Source organism: Stegodyphus dumicola, chromosome 12, assembly GCF_044657685.1.
Source record: "Stegodyphus dumicola isolate Sdum_Otavi_A_Nest chromosome 12, ASM4465768v1".
NCBI classification, from domain to species: domain Eukaryota; kingdom Metazoa; phylum Arthropoda; class Arachnida; order Araneae; family Eresidae; genus Stegodyphus; species Stegodyphus dumicola.
Genome location: NC_140779.1, coordinates 27,332,200 through 27,353,574, shown reverse-complemented (window position 1 = coordinate 27,353,574; position 21,375 = coordinate 27,332,200). Strand labels below are relative to the sequence as shown.

The 21,375-nt window shown below is 33.8% G+C and overlaps 1 protein-coding gene across 1 annotated transcript in view; it reads left to right on the top strand.

Moving 5' to 3' along the window:
• LOC118205220 (uncharacterized) overlaps positions 1-13,695 on the top strand; it is a 219,106-nt gene extending 205,411 nt beyond the window's left edge. Inside the window, exons 34-36 of the mRNA XM_085827386.1 lie at positions 1,526-3,130; positions 10,432-10,549; positions 13,329-13,695. Coding sequence (XP_085683512.1) covers positions 1,526-3,130; positions 10,432-10,549; positions 13,329-13,542 — 1,937 coding nt within the window. The 3' untranslated portion in view covers positions 13,543-13,695. The remainder of the gene's footprint in view (positions 1-1,525; positions 3,131-10,431; positions 10,550-13,328) is intronic.
• The last annotated feature ends 7,680 nt before the right edge of the window (positions 13,696-21,375 follow it).

The following is a 21,375-nucleotide window of genomic DNA, read 5'->3' as shown; positions in this document are numbered from 1 at the left end:
ACTATGGGAATGTCCTTTGTAAGCTGAACGCATCCATGCACGAGCTCATTATGGAGCATGTGCAAAGAAAAGATCAAGCGAATTTATATCAAAGCACTGATCAATACCGTCCATAGACCAGTATCGATGCTGTGGTCTTGATGACTCACGTACCATATTTTTGGAGATATATTTTCAAAGAAATAAAAAATAATTTATTAAGGAAAAACTTATTTCTATTTGTATAGAAATGGCATATTATATTCATGATACCAAAGTGGAATATTAATTCAATTTCAAAAGAAAAAATTGCATAAAAATTAAAAGATATATGTTTTGTGTGTTTTGCGCTTCGTTTCCTTTTTAAATTTGAAATATTCTAGTTAAAACGGAGTTCTTGGAAGCTAGAATACCGAAGAACTGATTAGAAACTATTCTCCGAATTCTTGTGAGTAAGTAAAAACTCCAAAAAGCGTTAAAATAAAATACCATATTATTCTAACTCAAAATATATTTACAGTTTACCCTTTTGTGCGAATGGAAAGCCTCCACTTGGGGTTGAACTCAAAATAGAAAATATAAAACTACAGATTTATTATAAAATTAATCAGCCTAAAATGCAGAGAATCAGACTCTCGTAGTTTGCCTCTAATTAAGGATCACGGGCGTATACTAGCAGGCTTGCATTAAGTACAGCCGTAGAATAGTAAGATTTAACTAATAGCAAAAGCGTGATCGAAAGGCAGAACACACTGTCCTATTGAAGGGAACCAGACTTCAGTTTAAATAGTCGTTTCCAAATTATTCGCATAAATTGTAATACTGAAAACTCATTCTGGCAGAGAAACGTAGGTAGGTAATTGGAGGGTAAGGAAAAGGCTTGTTCCAAAATAAAAATAACTATTAAAAATGAAGTTAAACCCTACAAATTATTTACTTATTTTCATGACATTCAACAAATGAAAAATTTACTTATTTCTATGATAATATGATCACTTTGATTTACCTCCCTTTATCGAAGTTTGTTAATTTATCAAAATGCACTAGTATATTTGTTAGCCTCTGTATTAAAAATAATCTTCTTCATGTCTAATTTTTGTGGGGGGGGATATTACGGAACACCGTTGACACGTCTAATTAGATCAAAGTATGCCTTGTTCTTAAGGACTGATCTACAATGGAAATGTTATCCCAAACACAGTTTTTAAACCGTTTTCAAGGTTCATATGACCGTGCTGAATGAGTGATTTTCACAAAGGACTTATAAATCCCGTTTCTGCTTCTGACAAATTAATTCTCCCATGAAAAATTGGGTTATCAAACTCTTTCACATAGCAGTGTTATAACTATTGAATTGAAGAATACAAAATGTGAACAAAATTTTACGTTCTTAAAATGTGGTCCACTTTCAATTGAATAATCTGTATGATATCACTGCAAAGACTGTTGCAGGCTTTTTTGTAATATGTTTATAATATGCTGTTTTCTTGTTTTTATATTTATGTTGCAAAATATTATTTAAAAATATCTTTCATTATTTTTACAGATGTAAATCAATCAAGATCAAGAAGAGAACACGGTCTTAAGAAGGACGATGATCCATATCCTTCTTTTGATTTTAAGCGAGAATTACTCTCAGAACATACTGCATCTAGAAGTTCTGTAGAACATGAACCAATATTTTATGATTTGCAAACAGGTAATTCTTCTCAGGAACTTCATACCACAGTCATACCTCAGAATACCACAGTTATTTTTCCAAATACTTACAGCAATAAACAACGCCCTTTTAATGAAATTATTGAGTCTGCTAGTAATGAAACAAGTCAAAGTCAGTTAAATACTGCAAATCTAAAAAGTGAGAAAGAGAAGAATGAGTTGAATCCTGTTTATTATAACAAGACATCCTTTACAGATTTAAATAAAGACGATAAATTAAAGCAATTATCTAGCCAAAACTCATCGAACAAAATGGATATTCAATTATTTAATAATCCATCACCTGTGCCTGCTATTCCTTATGAAACTGTAGAAGGAATAAATCCTCAAAATGACAGTAGTTGTAGCATCAGCTCAAATAATAACAGTATCTCTGCTTTGAAAATTTCGTATAGATTTTTTGATACTGTACATGAGTCCAACAAGGAAAGAATTCTCAACGATTACAGTGTGCCTATAAATGATAAAAGAAGTAAAATTGAGATGGCACCTTCGATTGTTTTTACTCCTGATGATCTCAAAAACGCGAACCATTCGCTTCGGATTGAAACAGAGGTGACACAGTCGAATGTTCATTCTACTGACGATCTTAAAAACGCCAACTATTCGCTTTGGAATGAAACTGACATGGTAACTTCAAACGTTTATTCTACTGACGATATCAAAAACGCCAACCATTCTCTTTGGAATGAAGCTGACATTGCACCTTCAAACGTTTATTCTACTGACGATCTCAAAAACGCCAACTATTCGCTTCGGAATGAAACTGACATGCTAACTTCAAACGTTTATTCTACTTACGATATCAAAAACGCCAACCATTCTCTTTGGAATGAAGCTGACATTGCACCTTCAAACGTTTATTCTACTGACGATATCAAAAACGCCAAACATTCTCTTTGGAATGAAGCTGACATTGCACCTTCAAACGTTTATTCTACTGACGATCTCAAAAACGCCAACTATTCGCTTCGGAATGAAACTGACATGCTAACTTCAAACGTTTATTCTACTTACGATATCAAAAACGCCAACCATTCTCTTTGGAATGAAGCTGACATTGCACCTTCAAACGTTTATTCTACTGACGATATCAAAAACGCCAACCATTCTCTTTGGAATGAAGCTGACATTGCACCTTCAAACGTTTATTCTACTGATGATCTCAAAAACGCCAACTATTCGCTTCGGAATGAAACTGACATGGTACCCTCAAACGTTTATTCCACTGACGATCTCAAAAACGCCAACCATTCGCTTCGGAATGAAACAGAAGTGGCGGCACCTTCGACTGTTCATTCTACCGATGATCTCAAAAAGGCCAACCATTCGCTTTGGAATGAAACAGAAGTGGCGGCACCTTCGAATGTTCATTCTACTGATGATCTCAAAAAGGCCAACAATTCGCTTCCCTGTCTGGCGAGTCCAACAGGTAAAGTCATAAGTTTTGTATTCTACTGTATTTAGATAAATTTTATTTCCGTTTACGCAAAAATTTTTACTGCAAGTAATAGTTCCCTATGCTAAAATACTGAAGCTTTGCAGAAGATAAAAATATAAGCAATGACTTTAATTAGAAGTTGATTTCAAATTTAATTAAAATATTAAAAATTATTTTCTGATTTGATATTAATTCTTCATATACAGTACTTGCCGCTTATTAAAATCACTTCCGTTCAATTTGAGTTCGTTAAGTAGTAAGCGGCAATTGCAAACCGTAATAGCAGTTTTAAACTTTCCAAGTAAAATAATAACTAACAGCTAATCCATTAATTAATTATAATATAATAATTAAACATTAATGCTACAATTAAATTATTGACACAAATTTAAAATTCATTTAAAACTTTTTCATAAAAATATTTTTTAAATTCCTTTTTTGTTGAAAATTTAGATTTTACAAATCTGTATTTGATTCATATTATTTAAGTCTTCAAATCCAATTTATGAATTGCATTCTCCGTTTTGTAAAATTTCTGATAACTTTTTTCATCTTCACTTTCCATTTTAAGAAATTTTCTTAGAATATGCAGTACGTTTCTAGATTCGATTGAAGAGTGCAAATAATCGCGTTTCTCTGCATTATTTTACTAGTCAGCGTATGCAGTTAGTTTAACGCAATGCTCCATACATAGTCAATTTTTATATACATTGCCTCAATACTGTTGTGAATTAATACATATTCGAATACTGAATCCTCGTAACTTCCTTTACTGAAATCTGAAATATTAGCTATAGCGTGCGATTCCTTTGAGGATTCTTCTACATAAAAGTCCCATTTTAAAATATTTTTAACTGATTTTGAAAGATTAACCCATCGAGTATAATACGAGAGTTGCTATTTATATTTTTGGCTTAATAATAAAAAAATACGTTTTTGATTTAAATTGATTTTATTGTTTTTCAAATATTGTCCATGAAGATCAATACACTCGGGCACGCGTTTGAACCAATTTTCGTAGCTTTTTTCTACCCCCATTGAGGTAACTCCAAAACATGTGTTTTGAATGCATCAGACTCTTCTTCCGTCTTCGCAAATCGCTGACCACGTAATTTATTTTGATGTGCGGGAATAAACAAAACTCATTTGGTGCCAAATCAGGACTATACCGCAGATGAAAGCAGTAAAGAAACACAAAAGTAAAAGAAACAGGCAATCATCTGTTTCGATGTGCTTCTTCCGCGAAGAACTTTTGTTGAATTTAGCTCGACTTGGAAGACCCATACAGTCAACTGTTGCTTTATTTTGAGTTCATATTCTTAGATGCATGATTCGTCACCTTTGTAGATGTTATAAATAGCTTGTAGATGTTATAAATAATTATAAATAGCTGATGCAGCTTGAACTTATATTTCCAACATTTCCTTGCATCGATCTACACGAGCCTTCTTTTGAGCGTTTGTCAGATTGTGCGGGATCCGACGCAAACAAATCTTTTTTATGGCCAAATGGTCATGGAATTTATTTATATTTGCCATACTAATGCTTAAAAAGCGTCAATCTCACGGTATCTCACAAGATGATCTTGCTTTATCTATTCACGCACGGCATCGATATTTTCCGCGAACAGCTTTTGTTGAAATTTGTTCGTCTTGTTGAATTTAGCTTGTCTTTCAAGGCCATAAAGGCATTAGAAAACTTTAACAGCTTATTTCGCGGTAATGGATAAACTTGAAGCTTTGATACTGGTCTCACTCTCTTAAGCAGGAGCAAGGTTTACGGCATTTGTGAAAAGTGACACAACTTCGACGTACGAAAAATGACCTATAGGTGCCTCGAATTATAGACAAATTTAATTAATCAATGTATCGAGTAAACTCTGGCTGTTATTGTATTTTTATAGAAGAGAAATCTTGTCATATAGTATCCTACAACAAACATACCCTATCGAGGTGTTCCGCTTCAACTTCCTAGTGACATAAGCATTTTAAAATCCCCCGAATCTAAACATCATATATATATTAAATCAAAACAAATTGTTGCAAAACAAATCTTGATATACGCGAAATAACATTGCAAAATTTAAGGCACTACTTCTTAGAGGGGTTAGAATAAGAAGTTAAAATATTTCAGGATTAAAACTTTTCAGGGTTTGTAATATATGAGTTCTTACTGTTATGAAATATTAGAAGTAAATTCTTTTCTCCTTTCAAACATCCAGACTTTCATTTTTGGCAATAACCACAATTGTCTTTTGAGTTGTTGGATTTATGTTATACGTTAATAACGCAGTAACGTATTCCTTCAGTTTCTTTACCCACCTGCCGTTTCATTCTTAAATATTGATCCGTGCTCTGGTATCGTTCCAGCTTCATCTTTGTTATAAATTTCTTGTAGTTTTTATTCACTTTAGAAGCCGAAATAAAAACGTTTTCTATCCAGTTGTTTGCTACATGATTATCCGCTTCTTCCTTCCATCTATGCAATTCCTGGGTAACAGTCTTGGGTTTCTCTTCCTGCAGCTATATATCAGTTGATATATAGTTGGAGAGTCATATATAGCTGGAATATAAGTCGGTATATAGTTCCTGAGTTAGGGTCTCAGTACCCCTCAAACTCTTCACCTTAGCTCCACGCTATGATTTCTGCGCGTTGGCCTAGGGATTTTTTTTTTTTTTTTTTTTTAATTTTCTTTATACTAATTATGATTCTTCAAATATTTTCACCTTTCACACAGAGATTTATTTTCTTTTCTTCCTTTACAGCTCAAGCTATGTTAGATTTCCTTATTTTTTCCTTCTTTTTACTTTTGTGTATTTTTCTTATTCTGCACACTATTTAAAGTTTTTAAATAGGTTGTTCCTAACCATAGGTACTTCGGAATTTCTGTTCTGTGCCTTAGCTTAAAAGATGGGGTACAGAAGTTGAAAACCCTCACTCAGTTACAGTTCCCAAACTGTAGACGATTATTTTATTAACCTTCAGATAAGAAAATTCTGCCTGTCTGAAGTCCAGTTCAGATTAGGAAGTCTGAAGACAAATACAGAAAGCAAGGTTAGGAAAATTTCAGTCAAACCCATTTTATTGAAGTATTACATACATTAACGATAAAGATACGGTCCACAATAATTTTAATAGATGGACTACGAAAAGCATTGCTAGGTACAGGAAAGATATTCTGACACTATCTTTTGCCAGTCTGAGTTTAATAAGCGATGGATGTGAGTTTGATAAACGTGAGTTTTTAATTAAGACACAATAACACGCCGAATAAATACTAATTCAGAAGTCAAACAACAAAAATCAGCGTTATACCTACAAAATTTTCACAGGAGTAGTTTCGATGGTTTTACCGAACCATCATCTTCAGCTGCAAAACCGCAAATGAACAAGATAGGAAATAATGATTAGATAAGATAAGAAAGCCTGGACAAGAATAAGCAAGTGGCGCCATCTGTTGTCGAAACCAGAACTAAAACATAATTTCTCTAAAAGCCGAAGGCAAATTTGGATTGTAATTAGGATCATTAACTAGAACAGAAAGATTTTTGTGAATATGAAATGCCTCTAGAAAATCCAGTTCTCCAATGGAAGATGTTTTTTGAATAATTTTGGCAGCAGAAAAATTGAAAGTGTGATTTTCGGACCAACAATGTTGAGCAACAGAAGACCTCTGTGTTTCCTTTTTTCTAACATATGCCTCATGTTCTTTGACGCGAAATTTTAAGGCTCTCCTAGTTTGGCCAATGTAAATTAAACCACACTGGCAAGGAATCCTATAAATACCCCAGGAATTCATATCCGGAATGGGGTCCTTGAGTATAGAAGTTGGAATTTTATTGATGGGAGAAAAAACAACCCGAAAGTTAAATTTCTGCAAAATATGTGCAACTTTATAGCTAATTGATGGAAAGAAGGGAATGACAACAGAATTTTTATAATCTCCTAAAATAAGAGTGTGGCTTTTAGTGTGTTGAGATGAGAATTTTTTAACTGCTTGATTAATAATGTTGGGTGAAAAGCCCCTGTCAATAGCTATTGCTTTTAAATAATTTAGTTCTTCATCAAGGGCTAGTTTGGAGGAGCAAACTTGAAGAGCACGGAAAACATAGGAATAAAATGAAGCTAACTTTTGCTTAGTCGGATGACATGATTTAAAGTGTGGTGGAAGGCAAACCGATGAAGGTTTACGGTAAACTGTAGTACTGAAGTTGGATGTGTTACGTGTGACCAGAATGTCGAGAAACGGAAGAGAATTGCAAGTCTCAAGTTCAAAAGTGAACTGAATAGCAGGATCAATAGAATTCATTGTTGAAAGAACTTTATTTAAATCATCTTTATTACCTTCAAACAGGGTAAAAGTATCGTCTACGTAGCGGGACCATGCCGGGAAGTTTAAAGCATGGTTCCGCTACGTAGACGATACTTTTACCCTGTTTGAAGGTAATAAAGATGATTTAAATAAAGTTCTTTCAACAATGAATTCTATTGATCCTGCTATTCAGTTCACTTTTGAACTTGAGACTTGCAATTCTCTTCCGTTTCTCGACATTCTGGTCACACGTAACACATCCAACTTCAGTACTACAGTTTACCGTAAACCTTCATCGGTTTGCCTTCCACCACACTTTAAATCATGTCATCCGACTAAACAAAAGTTAGCTTCATTTTATTCCTATGTTTTCCGTGCTCTTCAAGTTTGCTCCTCCAAACTAGCCCTTGATGAAGAACTAAATTATTTAAAAGCAATAGCTATTGACAGGGGCTTTTCACCCAACATTATTAACCAAGCAGTTAAAAAATTCTCATCTCAACACACTAAAAGCCACACTCTTATTTTAGGAGATTATAAAAATTCTGTTGTCATTCCCTTCTTTCCATCAATTAGCTATAAAGTTGCACATATTTTGCAGAAATTTAACTTTCGGGTTGTTTTTTCTCCCATCAATAAAATTCCAACTTCTATACTCAAGGACCCCATTCCGGATATGAATTCCTGGGGTATTTATAGGATTCCTTGCCAATGTGGTTTAATTTACATTGGCCAAACTAAGAGAGCCTTAAAATTTCGCGTCAAAGAACATGAGGCATATGTTAGAAAAAAGGAAACACAGAGGTCTTCTGTTGCTCAACATTGTTGGTCCGAAAATCACACTTTCAATTTTTCTGCTGCCAAAATTATTCAAAAAACATCTTCCATTGGAGAACTGGATTTTCTAGAGGCATTTCATATTCATAAAAATCTTTCTGTTCTAGTTAACGATCCTAATTCCAATCCAAATTTGCCTTCGGCTTTTAGAGAAATTATGTTTTAGTTCTGGTTTCGCCAACAGATGGCACCACTTGCTTATTCTTGTCCAGGCTTTCTTATCTTATCTAATCATTGTTTCCTATCTTGTTCATTTGCGGTTTTGCAGCTGAAGATGATGGTTCGGTAAAACCATCGAAACTAGTCCTGTGAAAATTTTGTAGGTATAACGCTGATTTTTGTTGTTTGACTTCTGAGTGAGTTTTTAAATTGATTAGCATAGATTCCTGGAAATTTTAACGTCGTAAGCGGCTGAGTTTATTAATCAGTGAGTTTAATAAGCAGCAAGTACTGCATATACGAATAAGTAAACAGTATACATCATAGTGTATTATTTAATAAAGTTTTTAGTTATTTCAACGTTAATGAAATAATTCTCATTTTAATATCTGTGTAGCATTTTCAATTTAGCCGTTTAACAGATCAGAGCAACAAAATGTATTTATACTTTTTAGTAATAAAAATAAGATATTTCTTAGGGCTGTTTAAGTGATTGTCGTCCTAATTGTAAGTATAGAAGAATTCCCGCATCTAATGCTAAGATATAACATATAAAAACTATGACATGTCAGTTGTTAAAACAACGAAGATACCGTTTGAAGAATTATAATATCTCGAACTATAAATAAAAGATAAATCAATTTATTAGCTTTTAGCGCTTTGGTAGGGATACATCTGCTGTTAAAACAAGTATGCGAAATGTTATAATCATCGAATTTATTTTAACGATTAATGTAAACATTTATGTCAGTGTTTTATATATGTTTAAAAATTTTTAATCTTACTTTAAAATGACATGAATAAAAGAACTCTTTGTTAAGATGAAATCGTCCAACATTCAGAGATATAAAAGAAGTATATTATCTGTATAATTTCTCTGATATTTTAAAAAATCGTTTTCTTTCCTCTTAAAAATGCAATTTTTTTAATTCGAAAATACTGGAAATTTATTAGATATATAAAATTAGTTAAAATAGAACAAATAGCAAATTTCAATTATGTTAGCATTATTAATTATAAAATCGCCTTGCCCATTTTCTTGAGAAATATGTTTAGCCTTATTTTTTTTTAATTGAGAAAACAGATGCAAAATCCTGGTCCTCCATGAAGTATCCCACAAGTCTTACAGATGTAAATAACATAACTCACAGTAGAGGAAAGGCAACAATAAAAAAAAAAAAAGAATCTCTAGGCCTCGAGAGAGGAAAGAATATATATTTGTATAAAATACAAATAATGTTATAATAAGAATACTGAAATGTACCATGAATAATTAAACTATGTTAATACTCCTATAAAAGGAAATAAATCAACTTAAAATAATACAATAATAGTAAAAATGAAATAATGCTTAAAAATAATATTAATACAAAGAAACATAGTACATCAACAGTATAAAGCATCATTACATAACATAATCGCAGACAATACTCAAAATAATACAATGACATATAAAAGATAAAATATCCAACCACATAAATAAATAATACTAAAAGTTCAAAGAAAAAAGATAAAGTTATGCAAGACTGCAAAGGCCACGGAACTCCTAACAGGGTCATAAAAAACAGGAAGCCAGCAAATAGAGAACTGCCCTGAACTCACTTTAAAGTTATCCTTATTTATGTTTATATTTTTACAACGACGATATTTGTTAATGTTAGTATGTATTAAAGTAGGCGCTTTTTATTTATTTTTTATTTAACAAATATATCACAACTAATTTAACGAATGGAAATAATTAAGTAGGAAAAAAATGGTAAATCTACTGTATATAGTTTGCTGACTTCTTCGTCTTTTATATGTGTATATATTTTATGTGTCTATTGTTCTTCTCTTTTTATGTATGTATGAAAATCAATGTATTAACTGTACAAAACTGTACAAGAGCTATATAATTATTAGTGTCCTTTAAATCTGGATGACATATTTATAAAAATATTTCACGATTTAATGAAATATCCTAAACCTGAATTAATAAATTTAGCTTGCTCCGAAGATTTATTGTCATCTTGCTTCCCACTAATGAAGAATGCCTTCATTACTTATTGTGCAAATGACACTACAGAAGATGCCAAAAATATGAGAAATGAGATATTGCATGAGTAAGTATTGTTTTGAAAACCACTTTAAGAAAATTTGAAAAGTATATGTTATACATCTTTTTTCCATTTGTAATGTTAAAGTACCTAAGACATATTTTTGATAATACCTTTTGAACTACAGTGGAAACTTTTATGATTTAGAACATCCATCATTTGGTAATCTTATAATCTATAAGAAAAAAGAAATCTTTGAGATGTAATACAGCTGCTTGTTATTGCTCTACCTTTAATAAAATGTGTACTAAAGGCGATACGTGAGATTAAAATTACTGATAATTAAATTAAAATACTGATAATTAAATTAAAATCTGATCTTATTCGCTTCGTAAATCTAGGATTCATTGCATATTTATTCAGGTTCTTAATATTAATAGTTATTGAACGTTTTCAAGTTCAAGACTGCTTGAAACTACGTGCAAAATATATAACCATGCATGTGTGTAAAGATTTCAGGTCATTTACGGGGATCACAAATACAGGTTATCATTATGCATTAATTTTTATCACTGATCCGAAATCTACGCCGCCTGCGCCTATTTCTCTCTTTTCCCAAGTTTTCGTTTAGCAATGCACATACTGCTATGCGTCATAATTCAAATGAAAAAAAAGGTATAAAATTCAGGAAGGCATAAAAGATAACATTGTCGATTCGTAGAATTAAAATTTTTCCATTTCGGATGGTTAGGGTGAACGTTTTGCATTATACCAAAAATAAATCTAACACTAATTCTCAGACTTGTTCATATTTTCAAAGGCGACATAAGTTGATTCGTTAGAATAACCTTTTTGCTATCGCAGCGAAACTTTATTTCAGGCTTATTTCAGTTTGTTTTCAGTTTCTTAAACTTTGTTTTGGAATCCTCTAATCCTCTCTTGGGGCGCTATTGCCTACGATTCTAAATCACCTTTAGTTCGTATCCAGGGCACTATGACGGCCCAACGATACTTGGATAATGTACTGCGGCCGGTAGCAATCCCCTACCTTCAGGGGCTGCCTAATGCAAATTTTCAGCAGAATAACGCCCAACCACACAGTGCTCGCATCTGCCAACATGTTCTGCAAAGAATACGGATGCTTCCCTGGCCACAGTATTCACCTGACCTGTCACCAATCGAACATGTGTGGGATGTGATTGGAAGCCGTTTGCAGACTCTGCCTCTGCCTCGTTCAGAAGACGAACTGTCGCAAATGGTTGAAAGGGAATGGAAAACCATCCCTCAGGACACCACACTCTTATCGCACTCTTATTGACTCTATGCCTAGACGTGCTTCTTCGGGCATCGCTGTCCGCGGTGGTCCTACATCCTACTGAGCCGACGCCGTTCTCGCTCTGTATTCTGACTATCATTTTGAAATAAAGATCAAATATTGCTGCTTGCTGTCTCTGTCTTTTTCCAAATTTCATCAGTTTCTGACCAGTCCTTCTTGGTGTTGCATTTTTAATGTCGAGTAGTGTATTTCCGCCTCATTAAAATGCATGACATAAACAGGGTATTACAATATGATTGTACAGTAAAGTCATTCAGAGTGATGGTGTCACCTATATCCATAAAAATGGAAAAAGTAAAGCATGAAAATTTCCCTCTTGCCATATTTATTTGTTCTTTTAAAATCACTGAACATTGATACTTCGACATGGTTTCACATCCTGATGCAATGAGCTCGCTGTGGTTTCTCATGTGTTACGCAAATACGAATCAGTTTTCCTTAAATTTCTAGTATCATTTTTTAGACTTTCAGTTGCGCGTAATTTAGTTATTTATTCTGTTATATGCTCGAAAGATGTTAATCAACATAATCAAATCTTACTGTCCACCAACGCCAAGGACCTTGTTGGATCCGGATTGAAATCCTCACAGACTAGGTACAGGGAAGTTTCTGTGATCTTTTTTCATGTGTCACGTGGATACGACCCAATTTCTCTTAAAGAGTTCTCCGCGAAGGGCATCCCTTCCCTTTGTGGGTACCCTTCTTGGTAAATTGTTCACTTTTTGGCTTTGAAAGTGATTGAAGTATGTTGTTTTGATATTCCGGTTAAGGTTTTTATGTATTAATGAATCTGCATGCAATAGTTATCAAATTAGGAACAATTTAAAAGGTGTTTAAGTACAACTAAGCCTAACACAGCAGTTATTGTTTTACATTTGAAATTTAGCAGAGCAGTGAATTAAGTCAGTTTCTGCACCTTCAGTATCTTTTCGCCGAGTGGGACCAAACGTAAACTTTCAGTTTTGCGCACCGAAAAATCTGCCTTCTTGCCCGCTGGCCGAATCGCTTGTTTTTGCGTAGAAACTAATTTTAATTGTAAAAACTGTTTTTTTTAAACTATTTTAACTGTATTTTGTGTTTTATGCTTTTCTATATTTTTTAATTTTTAATGAAAATATTTTGAGCTTTTATGTATTTTAGTCTTGCCGAAAAGTGCGAATCTAATTAATTGAATGAGCAATATATCTCATGAAATTCGAGGAAATAAGTTTAAATGAAATGCAGCAAAAAACTTGTACAATATAATAGGCCCATACATATGAATGTTTTCTTTAAAATAAATACCAAAATCTTGTAGTGTCCATATGAGATTCTTTCCTAGAGAAAATTTCAACATTCAGAAGTTTTAAAAGAAATGCATGAAACATAGATTAAAAATTTACTATGAAAGAGAAAGCATTGTATTTATGAAAATATTCTTTAACAATAGTCTATGTTCATACTTGTATTGCTTAGAAAGTTATTTTGTGAATGTTATTTGTAAATAAATCGTATATTTCTTTCATACAGCGAATTGAATACTCCTTTGAAGACATGTGTTAAAGAAATTTTCAACAACTGCTCAGAGGTGACCTTCAGATGCATACTGGGGTTATTGGACATCTTTCCAAATAATACAAAGACCACTAATAAGAACATGACATCTTGCAAATTTTCTGTGTTTTCTAAGCTTTTAATTGAAAAAATTAACATAAAACCATTAAAATTGGTGCCTTCATCATAAATTTAGGCATCAAATTCTTTTGAATAATTTAAAGCCTCTTTGAATGGTAAATCAGTTTAATCGTTTTTATTACACTTCTTATAAAGGTGTTTCAGTTTGTGTTCCTTTAAATTTGTCCTAATTCTCTATGCTGATATTTTATGCATACGTATAATAAAATAGTATTACTGCATTCTTAATTCGGTAGTGCTGAATTTCTATTGCATAAAATGCGGTAATTTGTTTCTGAATTTGATTTAATGTTCTAACTGTTAAATTCATATGATTGAAAAATGTTTCACTAAACCTTTAGGTCTATACCATTGCGTATATACTTATATCCTCAAAGGTATATCCTAAGGCAAAAGTTTCCGACACTGAGAAGATTCTGGTACACATAATTCCAGCAAAGATTTCCGACAAAAATGCGTTGAAGGCAGCGGCATAATTTTTATTTATTAACGATCATTATACAATCTATATTGCCTTTTCCTTCGATAAAATGATACTTAACTTTAAAAATATTCTAACAGGGGGAAAAAATCTAACTTTCGCGTTTTTAAAGTGGACATTGATTTTTTTGTTTTGAATACCGTACGTATCTAACTACATAAAAACTGAACTCAAAATGTCAAATTTTTACTCTCATTCTATTTTGGATGCTTCATACAGAAGTAACCCTGTCAGCAAGTATATGTATTTTTGCAAAGCAACATCCAAAACTATATCAAAGATGACCTTGACAAATATCAAAGATGACCTGGAAATTTGTGTTAAGGTAAGCGCAACTTATAACAGTTCTATTAAATTTTCTAATTCTAGCTTTACGCATTCTATTTGCGACTTCGTTGCTGCGGTTTATGTTCAGTAAAAACGAAGAAGCAAACATACAGAAGTGTATCTGGTATCTTCTAAAATTTAAAACTATTTTTAGGGTTCTGAAAACGGAAAATAAATAATACATATTTTCGCTGTTTATATGAGTGTGCAAATAGAGTTTCAGAATGAAGTACGATATTGTTGTTAATTTGAAACTACCCCAACTGCAGTAGTTCTATTTATATTTTTTCCGTCCTTTCTAAATGCCTTCGTGGTGTAACGGTAGCACACTCGGCGCGTATTCCAGAAATCCAGGCTCGAGTCCCGGCCAGAGCATTGCTCATTTTTCATGTCTACTGCTTCAGATATAACCAAATGACTCTACAGAGAACTTAAGTGGTTGTGGACGATGATTCTTCACCACCAGGAGTTTGCGAACGAATTCTCTAATCTTCAGTCGCGCTCTAAAAAGGGCAGTGTATACGAATTCACAGTCAAGCAATATACTCACTCAAACCCGAAACTAAAGCCTAATAAAATCTTTTTACTAATTTAATACCGAATTATCAAATTAATCTCAAGCAAATGCAGAGACTGTTCCCCTATTTTTAGACGATTTTCATTGTATTTACAGAAATATTTTACCTAACATTTTTGTGTTTGGAATGTCTCATTTGATAACCCTTATTCTTTACTGTCTTTATACACCATCATTTCCAAGACACTGAAGCCTTTTATAGTATCAAATACATGAGAAGATTTAGTAGGGATATGGATGAAGGGTGTGGCTTTAATACACGTTCCATTTTTTACAGGACACTAACAGTGGATTTTGACGTTTGGCTGTCTGCTTTGTCTTGAACAGTTCTTCTGATTGATGGCACTGTGGGTAAAGGGAATGTATTATATATTTGCAAATTAGGTAGAAAACATATTATTGATAATATATAGAGTTGACTATAACAGTATTTTACACTCTCTTTAATTTTATTTGTCGTTATATAAAAAAACGGCAAGGATCATAAATTCCTTTGAAACTTTCTTTAGTTTCTAAGATTTTTTTTCTTCGCTTTGATGGTAATAAATGGATCTCTTTTTATTTCGGTCATTTAAATAACCAAGATTCATGTATTATGATAACATTTTTTCATTTTCCTCATAGAGAATTCTGTAGCGCGTTCGGCTTTGAGCAATATCTTGGGTTACAGCCGAAAACATGGCGGCAAAAACAGCTCAGACGAAAACGTCGCGGAGAAAACGTCGTGGTACAAAACATCGTGGGAGAAAACATCGCAGTTCTAACATATCGTGGTCGAAAACAAAGTTGTTCAAATACTTCGCAGTTTAAGAACATCGTCATCGAAAATATCGTGGTAAAAAATAAAGTACTTACCAATCATCGCATGACGCTAACATCGCATACATGTGTTTTTCAAATTGCATAGTGACATATTATCTAACTAACTTTCTACATAGCTAAGAAATCGACATCCAAAAAATTGATTGCACGCGTTACTTGAAAATGTTAATAACACTTTAAGAATAAACGGAAACAAAACAACATGTAATTTTCAATAAAACAATATCAGATTAACAAATGTGAAAAAAAAATTATCCTTAAGTATACAATTTTTATTCAGGTTACCTCGTGGGGTTATTTATCTTCTTTTGTCTAAGCATTTTTAAACTGCATTTTTCATGAAAAGGTATCAGTTAAACATTATAAAAAAGCTTAATTTATTAATGACCTTTGTTAGTTTGTAGGGTTTAGATTTATTTTAACTAACATTTATTTTAAGTTTAAACTATCTTTCCTGTCAAGCCTCACTTTCCCCTAGAATTGCCAATGCCAGAGTATGTAAATTTTAGTAGAACGCGCAAGGATTCAAATTGTCAGCGGAAGTAATCTGAGTTAAATAGAAGGGAAACGAGTTCGAAGGTGTGCTTTCTTGCTTCACGAGCGTGGAGGTGGCTAGTTAGAAATTGAAGAACCACGCGTTTCGGCCTGTGTGCTTGCCTCGGCAGATTGTTAAATCTTTCAACGTAATATTCAGAAGTTTGCTGAATTGTCAGAGGTATTTTAGAACGCGGTTAGGTTAGTTACGTTTAGAGAGCCTCGTAGTTAGGCACTTGTTGGTATTCTTTTTTTAGTTTCTTATTTTTATTTTACCGCCGGTTCGGCGTAGTTTGTGAGCGTCAAGAGCACGCATCTGTAATTTCTAAAGTTGAATAAAGAGGGATTTAAACCCTCCTCAAGACTTTGTATACTTTCCAGTTCATAGCAGTCACCACTATTGTTGCGTGCAGGTTGGATGCTTCATACAGTGCAGGTTGCGTGCAGGTTGGATGCTTCATATTTTGGATGCTTCATACAGAAGTAACCCTGTCAGCAAGTATATGTATTTTTGCAAAGCAACATCCAAAACTATATCAAAGATGACCTTGACAAATATCAAAGATGACCTGGAAATTTGTGTTAAGGTAAGCGCAACTTATAACAGTTCTATTAAATTTTCTAATTCTAGCTTTACGCATTCTATTTGCGACTTCGTTGCTGCGGTTTATGTTCAGTAAAAACGAAGAAGCAAACATACAGAAGTGTATCTGGTATCTTCTAAAATTTAAAACTATTTTTAGGGTTCTGAAAACGGAAAATAAATAATACATATTTTCGCTGTTTATATGAGTGTGCAAATAGAGTTTCAGAATGAAGTACGATATTGTTGTTAATTTGAAACTACCCCAACTGCAGTAGTTCTATTTATATTTTTTCCGTCCTTTCTAAATGCCTTCGTGGTGTAACGGTAGCACACTCGGCGCGTATTCCAGAAATCCAGGCTCGAGTCCCGGCCAGAGCATTGCTCATTTTTCATGTCTACTGCTTCAGATATAACCAAATGACTCTACAGAGAACTTAAGTGGTTGTGGACGATGATTCTTCACCACCAGGAGTTTGCGAACGAATTCTCTAATCTTCAGTCGCGCTCTAAAAAGGGCAGTGTATACGAATTCACAGTCAAGCAATATACTCACTCAAACCCGAAACTAAAGCCTAATAAAATCTTTTTACTAATTTAATACCGAATTATCAAATTAATCTCAAGCAAATGCAGAGACTGTTCCCCTATTTTTAGACGATTTTCATTGTATTTACAGAAATATTTTACCTAACATTTTTGTGTTTGGAATGTCTCATTTGATAACCCTTATTCTTTACTGTCTTTATACACCATCATTTCCAAGACACTGAAGCCTTTTATAGTATCAAATACATGAGAAGATTTAGTAGGGATATGGATGAAGGGTGTGGCTTTAATACACGTTCCATTTTTTACAGGACACTAACAGTGGATTTTGACGTTTGGCTGTCTGCTTTGTCTTGAACAGTTCTTCTGATTGATGGCACTGTGGGTAAAGGGAATGTATTATATATTTGCAAATTAGGTAGAAAACATATTATTGATAATATATAGAGTTGACTATAACAGTATTTTACACTCTCTTTAATTTTATTTGTCGTTATATAAAAAAACGGCAAGGATCATAAATTCCTTTGAAACTTTCTTTAGTTTCTAAGATTTTTTTTCTTCGCTTTGATGGTAATAAATGGATCTCTTTTTATTTCGGTCATTTAAATAACCAAGATTCATGTATTATGATAACATTTTTTCATTTTCCTCATAGAGAATTCTGTAGCGCGTTCGGCTTTGAGCAATATCTTGGGTTACAGCCGAAAACATGGCGGCAAAAACAGCTCAGACGAAAACGTCGCGGAGAAAACGTCGTGGTACAAAACATCGTGGGAGAAAACATCGCAGTTCTAACATATCGTGGTCGAAAACAAAGTTGTTCAAATACTTCGCAGTTTAAGAACATCGTCATCGAAAATATCGTGGTAAAAAATAAAGTACTTACCAATCATCGCATGACGCTAACATCGCATACATGTGTTTTTCAAATTGCATAGTGACATATTATCTAACTAACTTTCTACATAGCTAAGAAATCGACATCCAAAAAATTGATTGCACGCGTTACTTGAAAATGTTAATAACACTTTAAGAATAAACGGAAACAAAACAACATGTAATTTTCAATAAAACAATATCAGATTAACAAATGTGAAAAAAAAATTATCCTTAAGTATACAATTTTTATTCAGGTTACCTCGTGGGGTTATTTATCTTCTTTTGTCTAAGCATTTTTAAACTGCATTTTTCATGAAAAGGTATCAGTTAAACATTATAAAAAAGCTTAATTTATTAATGACCTTTGTTAGTTTGTAGGGTTTAGATTTATTTTAACTAACATTTATTTTAAGTTTAAACTATCTTTCCTGTCAAGCCTCACTTTCCCCTAGAATTGCCAATGCCAGAGTATGTAAATTTTAGTAGAACGCGCAAGGATTCAAATTGTCAGCGGAAGTAATCTGAGTTAAATAGAAGGGAAACGAGTTCGAAGGTGTGCTTTCTTGCTTCACGAGCGTGGAGGTGGCTAGTTAGAAATTGAAGAACCACGCGTTTCGGCCTGTGTGCTTGCCTCGGCAGATTGTTAAATCTTTCAACGTAATATTCAGAAGTTTGCTGAATTGTCAGAGGTATTTTAGAACGCGGTTAGGTTAGTTACGTTTAGAGAGCCTCGTAGTTAGGCACTTGTTGGTATTCTTTTTTTAGTTTCTTATTTTTATTTTACCGCCGGTTCGGCGTAGTTTGTGAGCGTCAAGAGCACGCATCTGTAATTTCTAAAGTTGAATAAAGAGGGATTTAAACCCTCCTCAAGACTTTGTATACTTTCCAGTTCATAGCAGTCACCACTATTGTTGCGTGCAGGTTGGAAGCGCGCAACATTACATTGGCGCCCGAACACTTGTCGAACTGAAATGGCCGAAAATTGGATGGAAGCTGTTGGACAACAACAAGAAATGGCAAACCAATTGGAAGGATTTGGATACCTGGTCCAGACGATGAGAGCGTCAATCAAGCCAAACGTCAATTTCGACGGAAAAAATTCGGTGGCGATATTTCTAGAAGGCCTTAAAAATCACTTCCAGCTCTACCCTGTGCCTGAAAGACAAAAAGTTGCCATCGACACATCTGCACTAAGAGGACAGGCCGCGCTATGGTGGAAGAATAGGCAAATTTTTATTAGGGGAATTCGGAGGCCAGACATATACATTTGAAAATTTCAAAAAATCGTTATTAAAGGCCTTCCCCATAGTGAAAGACCGAGCAAGGCTAGAAGCCGAACTATACAGTTTTTATCAACGGAATATAGAAGAGTTGACGGACTTCATTCTGCGAAAAATTAAGCTGACGGATATGCTGTAAGAAACCCGACGCGGAGATTATTGAAATAATCTTACCAAGATTGCTACCTGCTGCTCAAGATTATTTCGAAATTAGAAACCCAAGCACATTGCAGGAGCTCTTCGAATTGGCGGTCAAGTTCCAAAATCGCAGAATAGCGGAAAAAGCTAGAGGGGCATCCTATTCTCAAAGTATCCGAAGGCAATCTTCAAATGAGCAGACCAGAAATGCAAACCGCTCTTATGGGGGAAAGAGCTATCAAGCTAACTCATCGAAGCTCGAGGGTCAAGGCCCAAAAAGGAAATTTGAAAACAACCGTCCGCGTACCCAGAAGGCAGAAGTTGAAAGGAAAGCTTTAAACGAATAGAGGGGCCTGTGAAAGCGAGGGTCCAGACCCCGGAAGTTTTGAAAAAAACCCTCAAAAAGATACTTAAATACGGTCATCGTAAAAAATTCGCAATTACCAATTATACAAGTCTTGGTTGGCGATGTACGAGTAGAAGCCCTCATCGATACAGAAGCAGGAGGTAATTTTATGAGTGATATTTTTTTAAGAAGAATTTTAATAGGTTACGATTATTTAAAAATAAAAACACAGAAATCATAGCAGCGTAAGGACAAACTTGTCAATGTATAGGAAAACTATCTTTAAAAATAAAGGTTCAAAATGAAAGCCTTAAAGTATTAATTTTTGTAGTAAAACATTTGCAAAGTCCACTTATTTTAAGTATGGAGTTTTTAAAAGCCGCGAAGGCCAAACTGAATTTCCAGGACAGTTCTATTGTGCTGGAGATGGACCGGAGGGTGGTGGAACCAGTGGAACAACCGCAAGTTGACCTTAGCCATTTGAATGACCATGAAAGTCAAGCCATCCAGCAAATGGTGAGTACTTTTCAAACTTGTTTTCAGAACGGCCTGGTAGCTGTCAAATAGTTACGCATGAGATACAGTTAACTGCCGACAAACCCTGTAGGACTAAACCTTACCGCTATGATAAACAGAAAGAACAAATCATAGAAGAACATAGAACTTTAAATTGATTTGTAAATCAATAAATGTGTATGAAAATGGAAATTAACTGCCATTCAACCGTACTGACAAAATGTACAATCACTAGTGCAAAGCGAAAAAGGAGAAGGGAAAGTTGATGATTTTTCAATGTATTTTTATAAAGCGATCCACAATATTATAGTTGAACAGGGTGAGCATAGCGATGGGATGATTTAATTTTCACGCCACGTTCTTTGTTTTCTACCCTTGGCAACAAAAGTACTTTATTTCTGTACATGGCAATCCTCTTCTCTGGTAAAAGAATCTTATTTATGCTTCCTGTGCAGCTTTTGAATCTCAGTGTTTACCTAAATCTCTGTGGTATACTGATCTAAAACGTAGACTTTTCCGAAGACGTAATATCGCCTCCTACTACAGACTGGTCCTCAGATTCTTGCTCAACACCCTGAAAAATTCTGACTAGAACATCGCTCTGGCCGCAAATTCTCAAAATAAACATTCACTCGTTAAAAGCAAATTCTAGGTTTTATGCATTATTCTCAAGAACTGGATGTTTAGAAATGGTATAAAATTCACCGTTTCTTCGTGAAATAGTTCAAAGTTTGAGATCACATTAGAGCTCTTATAAAAGGGTTGCTTTGATTAGAGTTTCTTAAAAAAAGTGAAATCATTTCAAAGAAAGTTTTAAAATTTCTAGATGGACTCTGCATTGATTAGA